We start from the raw sequence: 14,973 nt of genomic DNA, 5'->3' as shown, positions 1-14,973 counted from the left end.
TGGTCTAGTGCCTTATTTGAGTAGGAGCAGTGTGTGCCTTGGACCACCTAAACTGAGTTTCATGTACATAACTTAAGGATTATACTTAGTGACTAAGGTAATTGAGTACAGTAACAGAGCACAATATATATTAAACTAAAGACTCTGAGCTATAATATGGGCATTTGTTATACCTCAAGACAGGATGCTTAGCAAGAATGAAAGGCTTTTGGGAAGTGGTTGATCTACTTTAATAACCTCTGATCTAGAATGAAAAGAAATACGAGAATAACTATAATGCTGATTGATTATCATATAACGGAATGTGGAAACTGAGAGTGTGCTCTCAGAATATTAAGTAACTCTCCGTAGGACTGCATCATCATCACCGCGTTGCATTTCGCTGAAACATCATGTACTCTTCATCATATAACCACTCTATTTTATTATATTGCTGCAGAGAGGAAAATGGACAGAAAGGTTTACTTGTAATCTAAGACAGATTTTAGTATCAAATTCTTCATTTTGTTAAAAGCTTAGGATACTGTCCTTTGTGCTCAGTGTGTTCCATAGTATGTGACTGTGCTGCCCTCTAGTGGAGTTCAGGTTCAATTACTAAAATAGAATTCCACGTCAAATTATTCCATTTAACATCCAAATTTGTATTAAATGTGTCTTTGTTGAGACTTTTTACATTGGGGTTATCATTCTAATAAATTGTCTAACATATATGTATGTATGAATTAGGTATTCAAGCAGGAATATATATTTCTTATTGTTAGGTACTATGTATATAACATATAATGTAACTTATTGTGTTGCCAGAATATAACTGGGGGGGTCGCCTAAATCAACAAAACCATTTTCCAATCAAGAACCTAGTAACATATTTTTCTATCCATATACCCCTATTATGACACCTTCTAATGGGAAATAGGTGCGATGGGGACAAAATTGTGGAGGCAATGGTACCTGCACATAAAGACATGCCTAGCCCCCAAAAGCCTTAAAATAGGTAGAGAGTTAGTGACTAGAACTAAATGTTTACTCCCACTATAAAGCTCCAAACCTATGTTTATAATAACCCTATATGTAACTTCTTCCTACCAATTACTATGAACATCAGCAATCAAACAGACATGTAGGTACTGAAACACCATGAAGTACTGGGATTGATGCTTCCTACACATATTGAGAAACACTAGCTTAAATTACAAAATATATTTTTATGATATAATAATCATTGCATGTTTTAATTCTCTTTTATTTCTTTTTTTGTTTTCTGCACTCAATAGGCTCAGGTAAGAAGATATTTCTGAATCCTTTTGTCTTTACTAACGTTGCACCATATTAAATGTGTTTAACTTGATGTATAGTTAAGTAAGAAAAATACAAATTTCATTTGCAGTCTCTTCCATATGGGAATGCAAATGTTCTTGTAAGCTCCTATCACATTATCACATTCTTCTTTTTGATACTTTAAATATATTAAATTGAACCTTTTAGTGTGTGTGTGGTGGGGGGCTAATGCAATCAGATGGTTGCTGATTCCATATATCTATACAGGTCGGCATAAATTAATCATGTTTCCTCAATAACCTTAGAAAAACTGAGTGGCTTACAGCATTCTCTCCTGTGGTATAGGTGTATGAAGTAGTTCCATGTCACAGTGATTGCAATCAGTACATCTGGGTCTCAGAGCCATGGAGTATATGCAAAGTAACAAATGTTGATCTGAAACAGAACTGTGGAGAAGGTGTTCAGACCAGAAAAGTAAGGTAAGAATAATCAAGAATACATGAATTTAAAGCTATACATATATTACAGCACAAACCACCGAGAAGAAGCTCATTACTATTTTACAAAAGCGGCCTCCGACCAGGACTGGTACCTGGGAGCTCGTCCCAACTACTCCTTATGGGAATTGAGGGGGCAAAACTTAGTTAGGGTGGTAGGGCAAGCTGCTAATGAGGTAGAGAAGCCTAGAGGGACCTAAGTTAAAATATTTACCTACCTACCTTTTTTTGTTGCTCTCTCATTAACGGTCCAAGGACGTGAATAAAGACTATTTGTAAAGACTTTTATATGGACATTGTTTCATCTCTTAAATTTTCAGAGTTCAAGCTGGTGTTTTCTATGTGCTTTTACTGGATAAATAGGACCACTTTTTAGATGCAATTTTAATGGCGGCTTCATTTTATTGTCACAAATACGATGACTATTTGATATAGAAGATCGAGAGCAATAAAACTTTATAAATCAATGTTCTGTTGCTGAGATAGTAGTCTTTGTTTCCCTTGGCTTTAGATGCATGCAGAACACAGTAGATGGCCCTGCAGACGTGGTTGAAGACTACCTCTGCGAACCAGAAGAAATGCCTCTTGGGTCAAGAAACTGCAAACTGCCTTGCCCCGAAGATTGCGTAATGTCTGAATGGAGTCAATGGAACAAGTGCTCTTTGGTAAGACCCTTCAATAATTCAAATGTAAACTGAACCACAACTAAAGAAATGGACCACGTACGCATAAACTTACATACTTTTACATCATTATATGGTGGGAATGCATGTAACTTTCTCAGCCTCTTAGAAAAGAATGCTTATTGTTATTAAAAATGAGTTGCTTCCCGAAATACATTAATGATTGAAGTGTATATGTAAAAAATGTCGAATGTAAAATAAAAAAAACATTGACAGAATATTAGATTATTAGGTCAACAATACCATATAGCTTGGTGTACATGTTCTCCATTCAAGCAGAGTATTATAAAGAACAGCATGTCCGTTGAAGGTTATCTCTGCTTAAATATAGTTATTTTTGTCTGGAACCTTTAGTAATAGATCGGAAACCACTGATGGGCAGAGAAAGATTGTAAATTGGGCTAATCTTTATGACTTAAATATGATAATATAGACATATACTTGGCTCCATAACAAGAGTATGCCGAAAAGGTTTTCATTATTATACAAATCACATTTCTGCATGGATAATGATGTTTAGCATTTTAATCTCTTGTTCAACTTTCAAATGGTTGTTTGCTTAATCCGCTTGTCTAGTATGTTATCAGTATTTGCAGATTCATCACAAAATGTGTATAAAAGTAATAGCTTACATTCCTAGCTTTGGCAAACATATTTGCAGAATTGAAATATGTACTTTTCCACCAAACACTATTTTTCTGTCTTAAGCCTTGTGATGGAACCACCTATCGGGAGAGATCAGCAACACCTATTCGACAGTCTGATGACGGCAAAGCCTGCCATATTGCCATTGAAACTGAGCCGTGTAATTTAAATAAGAATTGCTACCACTACGAGTACAATGTAACAGGTACGGAAAACAAGTTTTCTAAATGCTTACAATAAGCGAATGGAAGGATTCAGCCATTAGCTCTGTACAGTAGCTAAAATACATGCTAGACTATATGGTTTAAAGGGTCTCATCACCACGATAACCAATGAACTGTTACTTGCACCTTTCCTTTGGTTGCAATGCGATCACTTCAATCAATTTTTGCACCTGAATACGTTTTTATATGCTTCACGGCCAATAAGCTCACTAGAACCCTTTCTGGTACTAGATAATATGACGCCATTTTGTGTGCACAATTATTTAGTTAATCAATTGAACATACACAGTGAACACCATTATACACTATTGTGTAGATTTTCTTACGAACTGTAACTCATTCTGAATGTGCTGTTAAAGCCAACTCGTTAATTTATGCCCAACCATGTATTTAGATTGGAGTACTTGTCAGTTGAGTGAGAAGGCTGTGTGCGGAAATGGCATCAAAACAAGAATGCTTGACTGTGTTCGAAGTGACGCTAAATCTGTTGACCTAAAGTACTGTGAAGAGGTGAGTGTGAGTATATAAGACTCCATTAACTTCAATGCACTCTGGATGACATCTGTTAACACTGTCGCATGGCTGTAGAATACTTTTTAGAATTTTTGGTTAATGGGGAATGAAGATTTTATTTATTGATTTATAGGTTTAATAATCAATATACTTCCAAATGACTGACATAGCCTCAACAATACTGCATCTTTAATGGTTTTTTTTTTACCATGAGATACTATATAGGAATTTTATCAAAAATACATTTTCTGGTTTATTGGCAATAGTGCTCCTAAAAGGCTTAAATAACAGTTAATCTGTATGGTGATAATAATACAGTTGAACCATGTTACGTGTTTGCAACTGATAATCGAGAGGGGTAGAAAAGGCCAAGAAGGATAAATACAGTAGAAGATATTGAAAGACAGGTAGAGGTGGCAAATGAAAAGGACTCCAGTTGAATGGAGATAGAAGAATAAAAGGTCCCTATGATTGAAAAAAATGGGGGAGGGGTATTTTGTCACAACAATAACAGCATGGAATTTGATCAAAATCTCGGAATAGAAGGGAATGCTTTACTTTTTAGAGAGGACTTCCTTTGATGGACAATCATATTGTCATAAACTCTCAATTTAATTTTGAATTGATGAGGAAAAAAACAAATGCTTTTGATTCCTCTTGATTTGCATGGATTATCCTAACTACAGTATGTGTCATCAATCATGTACTAAAGTCAAATGTCTCTTTCATATAGCTTGGTTTGGAGAAGACATGGCAGATGAATACCTCTTGTGTGGTGGAATGTCCTGTGAACTGTCAGCTCTCTGATTGGTCCCAGTGGTCTGAGTGTTCCAAAGAATGTGGTCTTACAGGTTTGTTATGATTGTGAGATCTTTAAAAATGAAATGGTAGGTCATTGCTCGATGGGCGCTTCCACTGAAACGCTCAAAATGGCTCATCCTTTAAGGTCAAAAGCTTTTAAAGCTACCACCAATAATTCCCGCAATTACTGGTTTCAGCTACACAATTATAGCCAAAATGTCTGGTACTGATGTAGTCAAGGCAACAACAAAGTCAAACGTTAAAAATAAGCAAGACTGTTTTCATATTTCAGAGGTAGATATTTAATTTTGTGTTTTTGTGTGTGTTGGGGGGGTTTAGGAAAAATGATACGTAAAAGAACCGTGATACAGCCTGCACAGGGAGATGGGAGGCCGTGCCTCTCACAAGTGGAACAATCCAAGCCATGCCCAGTGAAGCCTTGCTATAGATGGCAATATGGACGTTGGTCTGTCTGCAAAGTCGAGGTATATGATTTAATTCTTATGCTGATGTGATTTTTTTAGTTGCTCAAAAAAGGTGGGATATTATAAAGGCTTAAAGGGGAACTACTACTTTTTGTTTTGATTTCTGTAAATGTCATATTTGTATTGTCAACAATGCGTGCTAGGTATGGTTTTGTTACTTGCTGCAGAACAACTTACATAAAGTTATGCATGGGTGTCTCTTAGTTCCTGATTTCCCAGTGTGATCTTGCAATAAATATTGTGTTCACTTCAGTTAAGTTTTACCTTTGACGCTGTGCTAGCCTGAGCTAGTATGTGAAAAGAACCATTTTGCTATTTTTGTGACAAATGGCTCGCTTAAAGGCATTTGGCAATATATGCATCATAAAAATTTGCACAATTATGTAGCACATTGTGTCACGTGGAACACAATCAGTGCCATGTTTTAATCTTCAAGAGGCTACCAAGTTCCTAGAACTTGCTCTTCAAATAGCACAGAATCATGGTCCTTACAACTATAGAACAGAAACCAAATGATATAAAAGTATTGTGGTTTTCTTTGTAAGCTGAGTCACGTGCAAATATGGGAGCATCATTTTATTTATGTATGCTTTTATGTTTTGGTACTTTGATTTATAAATTAAAAAGACTGGAGCAGCTTTTGGTGTGCAACTTGTATTGTTTATTTCAGTAATTGTTTTTTTTTGCTGTGTACGGAACACCTGCTTTCACTAAATTCATTTCTAGTTTTTTCTTAGTGCTCCTCTATATGACGAGTACCATTTAGAAGACTTGTGCATTCAAATTCATACAAATTGCAATTGTAACGAAATTTGCCAATTTCGACAATTCATACAAATCCCTGAAAATGAAGAGGGACCTTCAACAAAACAAACAGAAATGAAGCAAAGAGCTTAATTCTCACTCACCCACATGGCTTATGTAATGATTCACTCTCACTCTGAATGTCCCCGTGGTGCACAGCACTGCTTCTTAGCTTGTATCTTCTTAGCTTGTATCTTCTGTTTTTTTTTTATTCTGTCTTCTTTTGCCACTCCAAAAAGTCTTCACAGTGACACGACCTCTTGGCAGTGGCGGAACTACCGGGGTCGCAGGGGTCGCGACTGCGACCGGGCCCCGGTGGCAGGGGGGCCCAAGCCAAGGGGCCGCCCGAAATCGGGCCCCGGCGGCAAGGGGCCCCAAGGTCTATGAGTTATAGACGGCCGTAGAGGCCGCATAGGCCCAGTCAGGACCGGACTGACTGGGCCTATGCGGCCTCTACGGCCGTCTATAACTCAGGGCAAAAGGGGAACTTGCCCCTTAACCCTGCAGCAGCTGCTACCGGGCCCGCCACTCTAGGGGGCCCGGGCAACCCCCACGATTAATTCCGCGGGGGGCCGCTACTTACTGGCAGACGAGGATGCCGGGGGACGCAGGAATCCAACAGTCACGTGACGTACGTGACGTACGTCACATGACCCTGCTGCGCATCTGCTTCCCCCTATGCACTGAACAAGTTGGTCTGCGAGCGCCGAGCGGCACATACTTTTTACATCTTCGGTTGTTCAGGTAAGGGGAGGCTGCATGAAGGAGTATTTGAGATTGAGTGAGAGAATTAATGAATATCTGTGAAGGAGTGAGTGAATGAATGTTTGTGAATGAGTATATGTAAATGAGTATCTGAATGAGGGAATTAATGAGTATCAATGTATGAATATCTGAATGATTGAATGGATTATCTGTGAATTAGTGAGTAAATATTTGTGAATTAATATATATGTGTGTGTGTGTGTGAGAGATAGCATGGATGTGTAAGGGGGGGGCAAAGATACCACAGTCAGGCTGTTTTGGTGGAAAGATGCCACAGGAGGGCTGTTTTGGGGCCAAAAATGCCACAGGAGGGCTGTTTTGGGGCCAAAAATGCCACAGGAGGGCTGTTATGGTGGCAAAGATGCCACAGGCGGGCTGTTATGGGGCCAAAGATGCCACAGGCGGGCTGTTATGGGGCCAAAGATGCCACAGGGGGGCTGTTATGGTGGCAAAGATGCCACAGGAGGGCTGTTATGGTGGCAAAGATGCCACAGGAGGGCTGTTATGGGGCCAAAGATGCCACAGGCGGGCTGTTATGGGGCCAAAAATGCCACAGGCGGGCTGTTATGGGGCCAAAGATGCCACAGGCGGGCTGTTTTGGTGGCAAAGATGCCACAGACGGGCTGTTTTGGTGGCAAAGATGCCACAGGAGGGCTGTTATGGGGCCAAAGATGCCAAAGGCGGGCTGTTATGGAGCCAAAGATGCCACAGGAGGGCTGTTACGGTGGCAAAGATGCCACAGGAGGGCTGTTATGGTGGCAAAGATGCCACAGGTGGGCTGTTATGGGGCCAAAGATGCCACAGGCGGGCTGTTATGGGGCCAAAGATGCCACAGGCGGGCTGTTTTGGTGGCAAAGATGCCACAGGCGGGCTGTTTTGGTGGCAAAGATGCCACAGGCGGGCTGTTTTGGTGGCAAAGATGCCACAGGCGGGCTGTTTTGGTGGCAAAGGTGTCACAGGCGGGCTGTTTTGGGGCCAAAGATGCCACAGGAGTGCTGTTTTGGGGCCAAAGATGCCACAGGAGGGCTGTTTTGGGGCCAAAGATGCCACAGGAGGGCTGTTATGGTGGCAAAGATGCCACAGGCGGGCTGTTATGGGGCCAAAGATGCCACAGGCGGGCTGTTATGGTGGCAAAGATGCCACAGGAGGGCTGTTATGGTGGCAAAGATGCCACAGGAGGGCTGTTATGGTGGCAAAGATGCCACAGGCGGGCTGTTATGGGGCCAAAGATGCCACAGGCGGGCTGTTATGGGGCCAAAGATGCCAAAGGAGGGCTGTTATGGTGGCAAAGATGCCACAGGAGGGCTGTTATGGGGCCAAAGATGCCACAGGCGGGCTGTTATGGGGCCAAAGATGCCACAGGCGGGGTGTTTTGGTGGCAAAGATGCCACAGGCGGGCTGTTTTGGTGGCAAAAATGCCACAGTCAGGCTGTTTTGGTGGAAAGATTATTTATGTATTCAAAGAAAAAGGGGCACATGTACAAAAAGGGCCCTATGTACATGCGCCCCTTTTTCTTTGATTATGCCCTTTGAACATGCGCCCCTTTTTCTTTGATTTTTTTACAGAAATGATTCAATATGTAAATTGAATTTGTTGAAAAAAAATTGTTGGGTAAAAATCATGTTTTTTTGGGGGGGTGGGGGGCCCTTAACAGATTCTCGCACCCGGGCCCTGAGGGGTCTAGTTACGCCCCTGCCTCTTGGTGAACATAGATGCAAATAATTTCTCAGAGTATGACTACATTTTAAATTATAAAGGCTAAAATATTGTATGTAAAAACCTGCTCCATGTTTTGTAGTTTGTTACAAAAATATTTTCAGAAAAGTTTGCTTTACACACTTTATTTCTTTATTATGTCATTGTTTTTTGTTAGGATGCTCAATGTGGAGAGGGGACACGATTCAGAAACATTTCCTGTGTAGTTTATGATGGATCCAAGGAAGATCCTGGTAAAATTGTCGATGAAGAGTTTTGTGCAGATCTTGAACTCGTTGTAAATGGTGAAAACAACATTATCCTTGAGGAATCTTGCACTGTTCCTTGTCCAGGTAAAGTCATTAATCAAGACAACAAATATATGTTCTTAACATTATGTTACGGCATGGATTTTGTTATTGTTATTATTAAACATACTTGGAACATTGTAGCAATCATTGTTGACCTTCAGAAGGTTTGTGCAAGTTCCTTTCATGAGACTATCATGGCTAGGCTGGGGTTGAAGGACATCACTGTCTTTCCATGTAACCTATCTAGAGGCTCACATGTGCTCCCTAGCATGTACTTATTACTTATAGGCTATCGGATGCCTAAATACACCCAACTCTGTGTTGGGGATTGCCCAACATCTATTTGGAGACAAATATTTGCAGCTCTTTTTTTTTTTGTCTTTAGGAGACTGTTACTTGAACGAGTGGTCTGAATGGAGTTTGTGCCAGATGACATGTGTTAATGGGGAAGATCTAGGCTTTGGAGGAGTAAAAGTACGATCACGTGCAGTGATAATTCAAGAAATGGAAAATCAACATCTCTGCCCAGAACAAACTTTAGAAACTAAGTCATGTAATGGTAAGTAAGAGAATACAGCTGTGTGAAACAGAAAGTACAGTACACCCTCTTTGAATTCCGGGGTTTTACATATCAGGACATAATAACAACGTGTCATGATTTTTTAAACAAAGATAAAGCCATCCAACATTAAATGTGAGTATTTGATAATAAATGTTATTATTTCAATATGTAATAATTATTTTATGTATTTTTGCACAGATGGGCAGTGTTTTGAGTACAAATGGTTGTCTAGTCCATGGAAAGGATCATTCCGATCTGTTTGGTGTCAAAGGTCTGATGGTTTAAATGTGACAGGTAAATATTTGACTTGTTACAACAATAATTGATTGAAGTCATCACCTAGATTGTAGTGGAGAACAGATCAAATTTATTCGAGATTTTATCTGAGTGGGTAATAAAAGAAAAATTTGAATGCTATTAAGCAGTAAGTAATGACTGATCATAGATGATCAATATATTGAGTACACATATTAATACCACTACTTACTATGTTTCTATAGAGCTGTCTATTTGCAAAGCATTTTGGTTTGTGGTTTCTCACGGGAGCCTAGATTAAACCTAATGATCTTTTTGCATAGATTGCAACTGTGGATATTTTTGTACAAAACAATAAAAAGTGACACAATCCCCGTAGCAATCAATGTATATGTTCTTGCTGATTGCTCCACTTTGGATGACTTTGTACCAGAATGGCCCATTTCTTCAGTGGACAGTGTCCACATGATCATAGCTGGAAATAAGAGAGTATGTCCCACCTAAAAATCTAATGTGTGTGGGATGTGTATATGGTTTGTGTTTCTGGTGCAGTATTATAGTAAAATTATAATTGTCTCTTTTCACAGGAGGATGCTTAGAGGTTTACCAGCCAGAGAGTGAGAGGACATGCACTCCTCCCTGTACTCAGCCTCACTCATACTGTACGGAGGTATGTACCAATCCACTTGGTAATATAAAAACAAATTGTTAAGAAGTTCCACTCCATTTATTGTATATTCTGAAATAAATACAACATTCCGTTACAAAACTGCTTTGAGTCAAGTGTGACTTAAGTATGATTAATGAATTGTTGTGCTCTTGCTGTGAAAATGTTAATTTGTAGGGACTAATGTAATAGTTTCCACACATTGTCTCTGTTATTTTATTGCTTTTCATATTAGCCTTCTGCTATGCATAAAATACTCCCTGGTGTTTGGTAGAACATGTTTAGAATGATTTAAAGCCACAGTGTTACAAAGTAATGAAGCAACCTTTGGCTGGAGGCAATGGTAGGAGTACTGGATGATCTATATAACTAATTTGATCAGAAATACCAGAGTGTAGGCTACCAAATTTTAAGCAGAATGAGAAGCACACCCAGGGATGGAATATTGACTTTTGTAATAACATTAAACATATGCGCTTTAGGGCGAATCATGCGGTTTTCTGTTTTCTTAAAGACTGGCTTCTGCGGCTGTGAAGATGGCTACACTGAAGTGACATCATCAGACGGCACACTAGATCAGTGCACTTTAATTCCCGTGGTTGTTATTCCCACCATAGAAGATAAAAAGGGTGACGTGAAAACAAGTAGAGCTGTTAACCCCACCCAGCCCTCCAGCAGTCAGTCAGGGTACGGTGGAAGGACATGGATCTTAGAACCTTTTGGATCAGGTGAGTTAGACGTAGGTGATATTTAAAGCCACGTGAGAGAAGGTAGGCTTCTCTGCACAGAAATGATAAGATATACATAATTATATTTTTATTATTATTATTATTAAAACATTAAAGTAAAACCATCATGCTTATACAAATCTGACATTAACCAATAGCACATTGGTGAAACAGACCTGTATTACTATGCTAATCTCAGTGCTGCTTTAATTTAATAACACAAGTCAACTAATCATCATTGCTCTTTAACTGGTATCTGAAGTTACTGCTTCTCTAACTGAACTAACATTCACTCTTTTAGATGGGAGATTGAAAACCTGGGTTTATGGGGTTGCAGCAGGTGCTTTTGTCTTACTCCTGTTTATTGTGTCCATGATCTATCTGGCCTGGTGAGTCTTCTGATTTTTCACAATTATCACAATGATCTGTCCTAACCTTCACATCGCTTTTCTAACAGATTCCTGACTAATCATTCTAATTGTTTTCTTACAGTGTTTTGCATTTAGTATAGATGTGCTCAAAGACCGTCAAATAACTTGTATTTTATTGTGAAATATACACATAGTTTTACCTAATTTTAGAACTTCTGTAGACATTTAAAGTAACAAAGAGATCTCTATGTAGATTCTGCCTTAGCTCGGTGACCTACATTACCTATATATAAAGTTATTAACAGCTTGGGAAGTCACCTAGTAAGAGAGATGGTTAGGTTTTGTTTCTTTCTATAAAACCTCTGGTACTTCTGTTGTTTTAAGCAAAAGTTAGGCAATAAATTGCAAATTGCATTTAAGGTTTTTCAGAAATTGTTAATGGTGCCATCGCAAGAAATGTCTTACATCCATCTTTTCAAGATTCATTCACAGCCCCTTTTTAAATACTGTGATGTTTTTGTCTTTATATTTTTTAAAGCTCATATGTGTTCCTTTTTTTCTTTAAAGCAAAAAGCCAAAGAAGCCGCCAAGAAGACAAAACAACCGCCTGAAACCTTTAACCTTGGCATACGATGGAGATGCAGACATGTAAACTACATTTAGTAATATTCCTGGAAAAAATATACCGTCCAAAATGACAACTGACTTAACGGAAGACTTGTAATCTGAGAAATGCATTATAAAAAAAGAAAAAGACAAGGCGAACCATAGTACATCAATGGATTATTGAAAGAATAACTGTAAATTGCGAATTTCATGGTAGTTTAACTGTACTTTGGTTCTTCCAGAATCCTACAAAGAACATGCAGGTGGAAAACCCATGTCTATGTAAACACACAATTCGAATAACCCAGATAAAGGTTTGGTAGGTCAGCTGGACCCAACAGGTCCACATGAGTTGATACCACACTCTGATTTGACTCTCGTACCATTTTTCTTTAATTAACAATGTGTTTTTTTGTCAAATGAGAGTTGTATATAACAACGCACAGATAACTGATCTTCAAAGACATTCATCGACTGGACAGCCTGTCTCTGAACTTGAAGCTCACATATGGAACCGCAAGACTCACTGTATATACGTTTGTGCCACAACTACAGCATACATGAACATTTTCCTGAAATGCAGTATTTTCTAGCAGCTGCTCTCTGATAAATATTACTCACTTGTAAATGTTACAATGTTTCTACTTTCTCTATCTCTCGTAACTTTGCCTACATCTTTTTTTTGCGACGTGTAAGGCAAGATTTTGCACTATATTAGTGCAGCATGATATGCACTTAACTAGGATTGCCATAGAAAATGCCTCTTTTCAGAAGGGATGCTGTGTCTTGTGTAGAAGGGTCATGTAGACATATGAGCAAAAAAGTTTAAAATAGGAATGAGAGTAGAGTTTTGGGACTGAGAAAAATCAACAATTTCATGTGTACATATATTTCATTACTTTTGTCAAAATAGCTGTTTTCTAGTTAGATGAATGGATGTAATGTGCTTCTCAAAAAAACAAAAACTATGATAGCCATTCTTCATATCCATACACGGTATAATTTCAATACCCCCTCCCCGAAAATATTGACGTTTTCACTACCTTGTAAAATACATCTTGTTCAAATATGGTTCCATCAGACCTGATACAATATAATTTGTGAATCCTTTAGAAAATTAACGTTGTGAGGATTCTTGAATCAGGTTTGAATGACTGCAGTTAATTATTGTGCTTTCCTCATGATTATACATGCAGTGTTTTTCTATTGTCTGTTACCGGAATTCTGAACCTGTTTTTCTATATGTCTTTAACTAAGGAAACTATTACGTCCCATATGGTTTAAACAGCTGTTAGTCTTCGTACATGTTTTTTGACTGCCAACTCTATACTTTTGCATATAGCAGTTAGTAATTCCTTGTGTATTTCACCAACTGCAAAAATGAATAGAAACAATATACAGCTAACACGCTATTATTTGATTAAGATGAACAGAACAAGATCCCAAGTGATATAAGGAATGCTATTTGATTTTTATGATTTTGAGAACCCATCCCTGTGTTTCTTAACATAGTAATCTAGGTTAAAAAAGACACAGCTCCGTCAAATTCAACCCCACTGTAGATCCAGAAGCAGGCGAAAACCTCACATTGTGCCTCAAAAAGGGGAAACGCTGCTTCTTGACTCCAAACCGCTTAGTCTTTATAACCAGCTTCAATCCCTGTAGTATCTTCTTTGCTAAAAAAAAAAACGTATCTTGTACATATTTAAAGGCATCAATTGAAATTCATAGCAAAGCGTCTGTAGGTAGTGATTTCCAGATATTTATTGTCTTTACCGAAAAGAACCCTTTTCTCTGTTGAAATTTTCTCTTGGTAAAATTCTCTTTCTTCAACTCTAAATAGGTTGTTCTATGTTCAGTCCAATTAATGAACAGGTTATGTGAGTGGTTAGCTTTTTAAGTTATGAATTATGTATTATGTTGCATAAAGAAAATGCATCACAAGTGACATATCAAAAGCCTTGGAATTTCATACTTATAGATTCTTGTTGCTGCTAAGTTTCTTTATCGATTCTTTTGCCAAACACTAATATAACAGGAACATAATATCTATACTCAAACAACACTTAAAGGAACAATATAATCCATTGCTGCTGGCGACTATATATTTATGTTCTTCGATTAACTATTGTGTGTTTTTTTGCCTTTATGTTTTTAATATTGACAATTTTCCCTAACTATACTGTCATTTGTCAGTTGTAACCATTATTTATTTGATAATAACCTATATGCATCATTAGAATAATAAGAACAGCTGGTATCTTGTCATATATATATAATCCTACAATATCTATCTATCACATTTCTTATCAAATATAAAAAAAATGTATCACTAGCTAACTAATGATTAGAAATAATATGGGATTATATATGTTATCTTTTATTTGCAGTGGTGTTAAAGGAAAAAGCAGTGATAGCTTGTTAGGAAATAATAATGAATGAGAAATACTGAAAAAAAACATTGATGACAAAGAAAAAAAAAGGGAAAAAAATATATCTAGGTGTCATGTGTTATGGGTAAATTATTTAATTTCATTGTTAATATAACGGATCTTATCTTGGGAAAATTACATAATAAGTCAGTTTAAAGTTTACAATAAGAAACTATGAAAATATCCCACAAGTTGTTCAAACCCAAAAATGTAATAATATTTAAATGAATGATATAAGGTTACCTTTGGAGCCCAGATGACCAGTATAGACCTAATCAGTTTATATATTTATATATATATATGCTATCCAGTGAGGTTTCCACCAAATTAATAGCTGGCCCAACTCACACTCACAATAAACTATGAAGAAGTTAAAGGTTCCTTAGTAGTTCCTATATATGGATAAATCCACTCATAGCTGGAATTGGAGTACCATAAGAACTTGTTATAGGCTAAACCGCTGGAGTGCATTGTTAATTGTTACTTTTGTTGTGTCTGCACTTTCTTTTCAACGTTATTTTCACCCATATCCCTGCAGATAAATTCCACATACACAATTAGATGGTAAGCAATATGCCAAAGTGTACAATTTCTATAAAACGTTTTTACTTTTGTAATTATTTGTAGAAATGTATTTGTATGTAATTTTC

The 14,973-nt window shown here is 37.8% G+C and overlaps 1 protein-coding gene across 1 annotated transcript in view; it reads left to right on the top strand.

Annotated features, from left to right (window-relative positions):
- THSD7A (thrombospondin type 1 domain containing 7A) overlaps positions 1 to 12,856 on the top strand; it is a 97,077-nt gene extending 84,221 nt beyond the window's left edge. The window contains exons 16-29 of the mRNA XM_053468186.1: positions 1,275 to 1,280; positions 1,624 to 1,757; positions 2,287 to 2,440; positions 3,167 to 3,308; positions 3,722 to 3,837; positions 4,574 to 4,691; positions 4,981 to 5,126; positions 8,570 to 8,744; positions 9,088 to 9,261; positions 9,463 to 9,558; positions 10,107 to 10,189; positions 10,701 to 10,914; positions 11,216 to 11,303; positions 11,853 to 12,856. Coding sequence (XP_053324161.1) covers positions 1,275 to 1,280; positions 1,624 to 1,757; positions 2,287 to 2,440; positions 3,167 to 3,308; positions 3,722 to 3,837; positions 4,574 to 4,691; positions 4,981 to 5,126; positions 8,570 to 8,744; positions 9,088 to 9,261; positions 9,463 to 9,558; positions 10,107 to 10,189; positions 10,701 to 10,914; positions 11,216 to 11,303; positions 11,853 to 11,937 — 1,731 coding nt within the window. The 3' untranslated portion in view covers positions 11,938 to 12,856. The remainder of the gene's footprint in view (positions 1 to 1,274; positions 1,281 to 1,623; positions 1,758 to 2,286; positions 2,441 to 3,166; positions 3,309 to 3,721; positions 3,838 to 4,573; positions 4,692 to 4,980; positions 5,127 to 8,569; positions 8,745 to 9,087; positions 9,262 to 9,462; positions 9,559 to 10,106; positions 10,190 to 10,700; positions 10,915 to 11,215; positions 11,304 to 11,852) is intronic.
- Positions 12,857 to 14,973: the final 2,117 nt, after the last annotated feature.

The sequence above is a fragment of the Spea bombifrons genome, chromosome 5 (genome assembly GCF_027358695.1).
Source record: "Spea bombifrons isolate aSpeBom1 chromosome 5, aSpeBom1.2.pri, whole genome shotgun sequence".
NCBI lineage: Eukaryota > Metazoa > Chordata > Amphibia > Anura > Pelobatidae > Spea > Spea bombifrons.
This window is presented reverse-complemented; position numbering and strand designations above follow the sequence as displayed.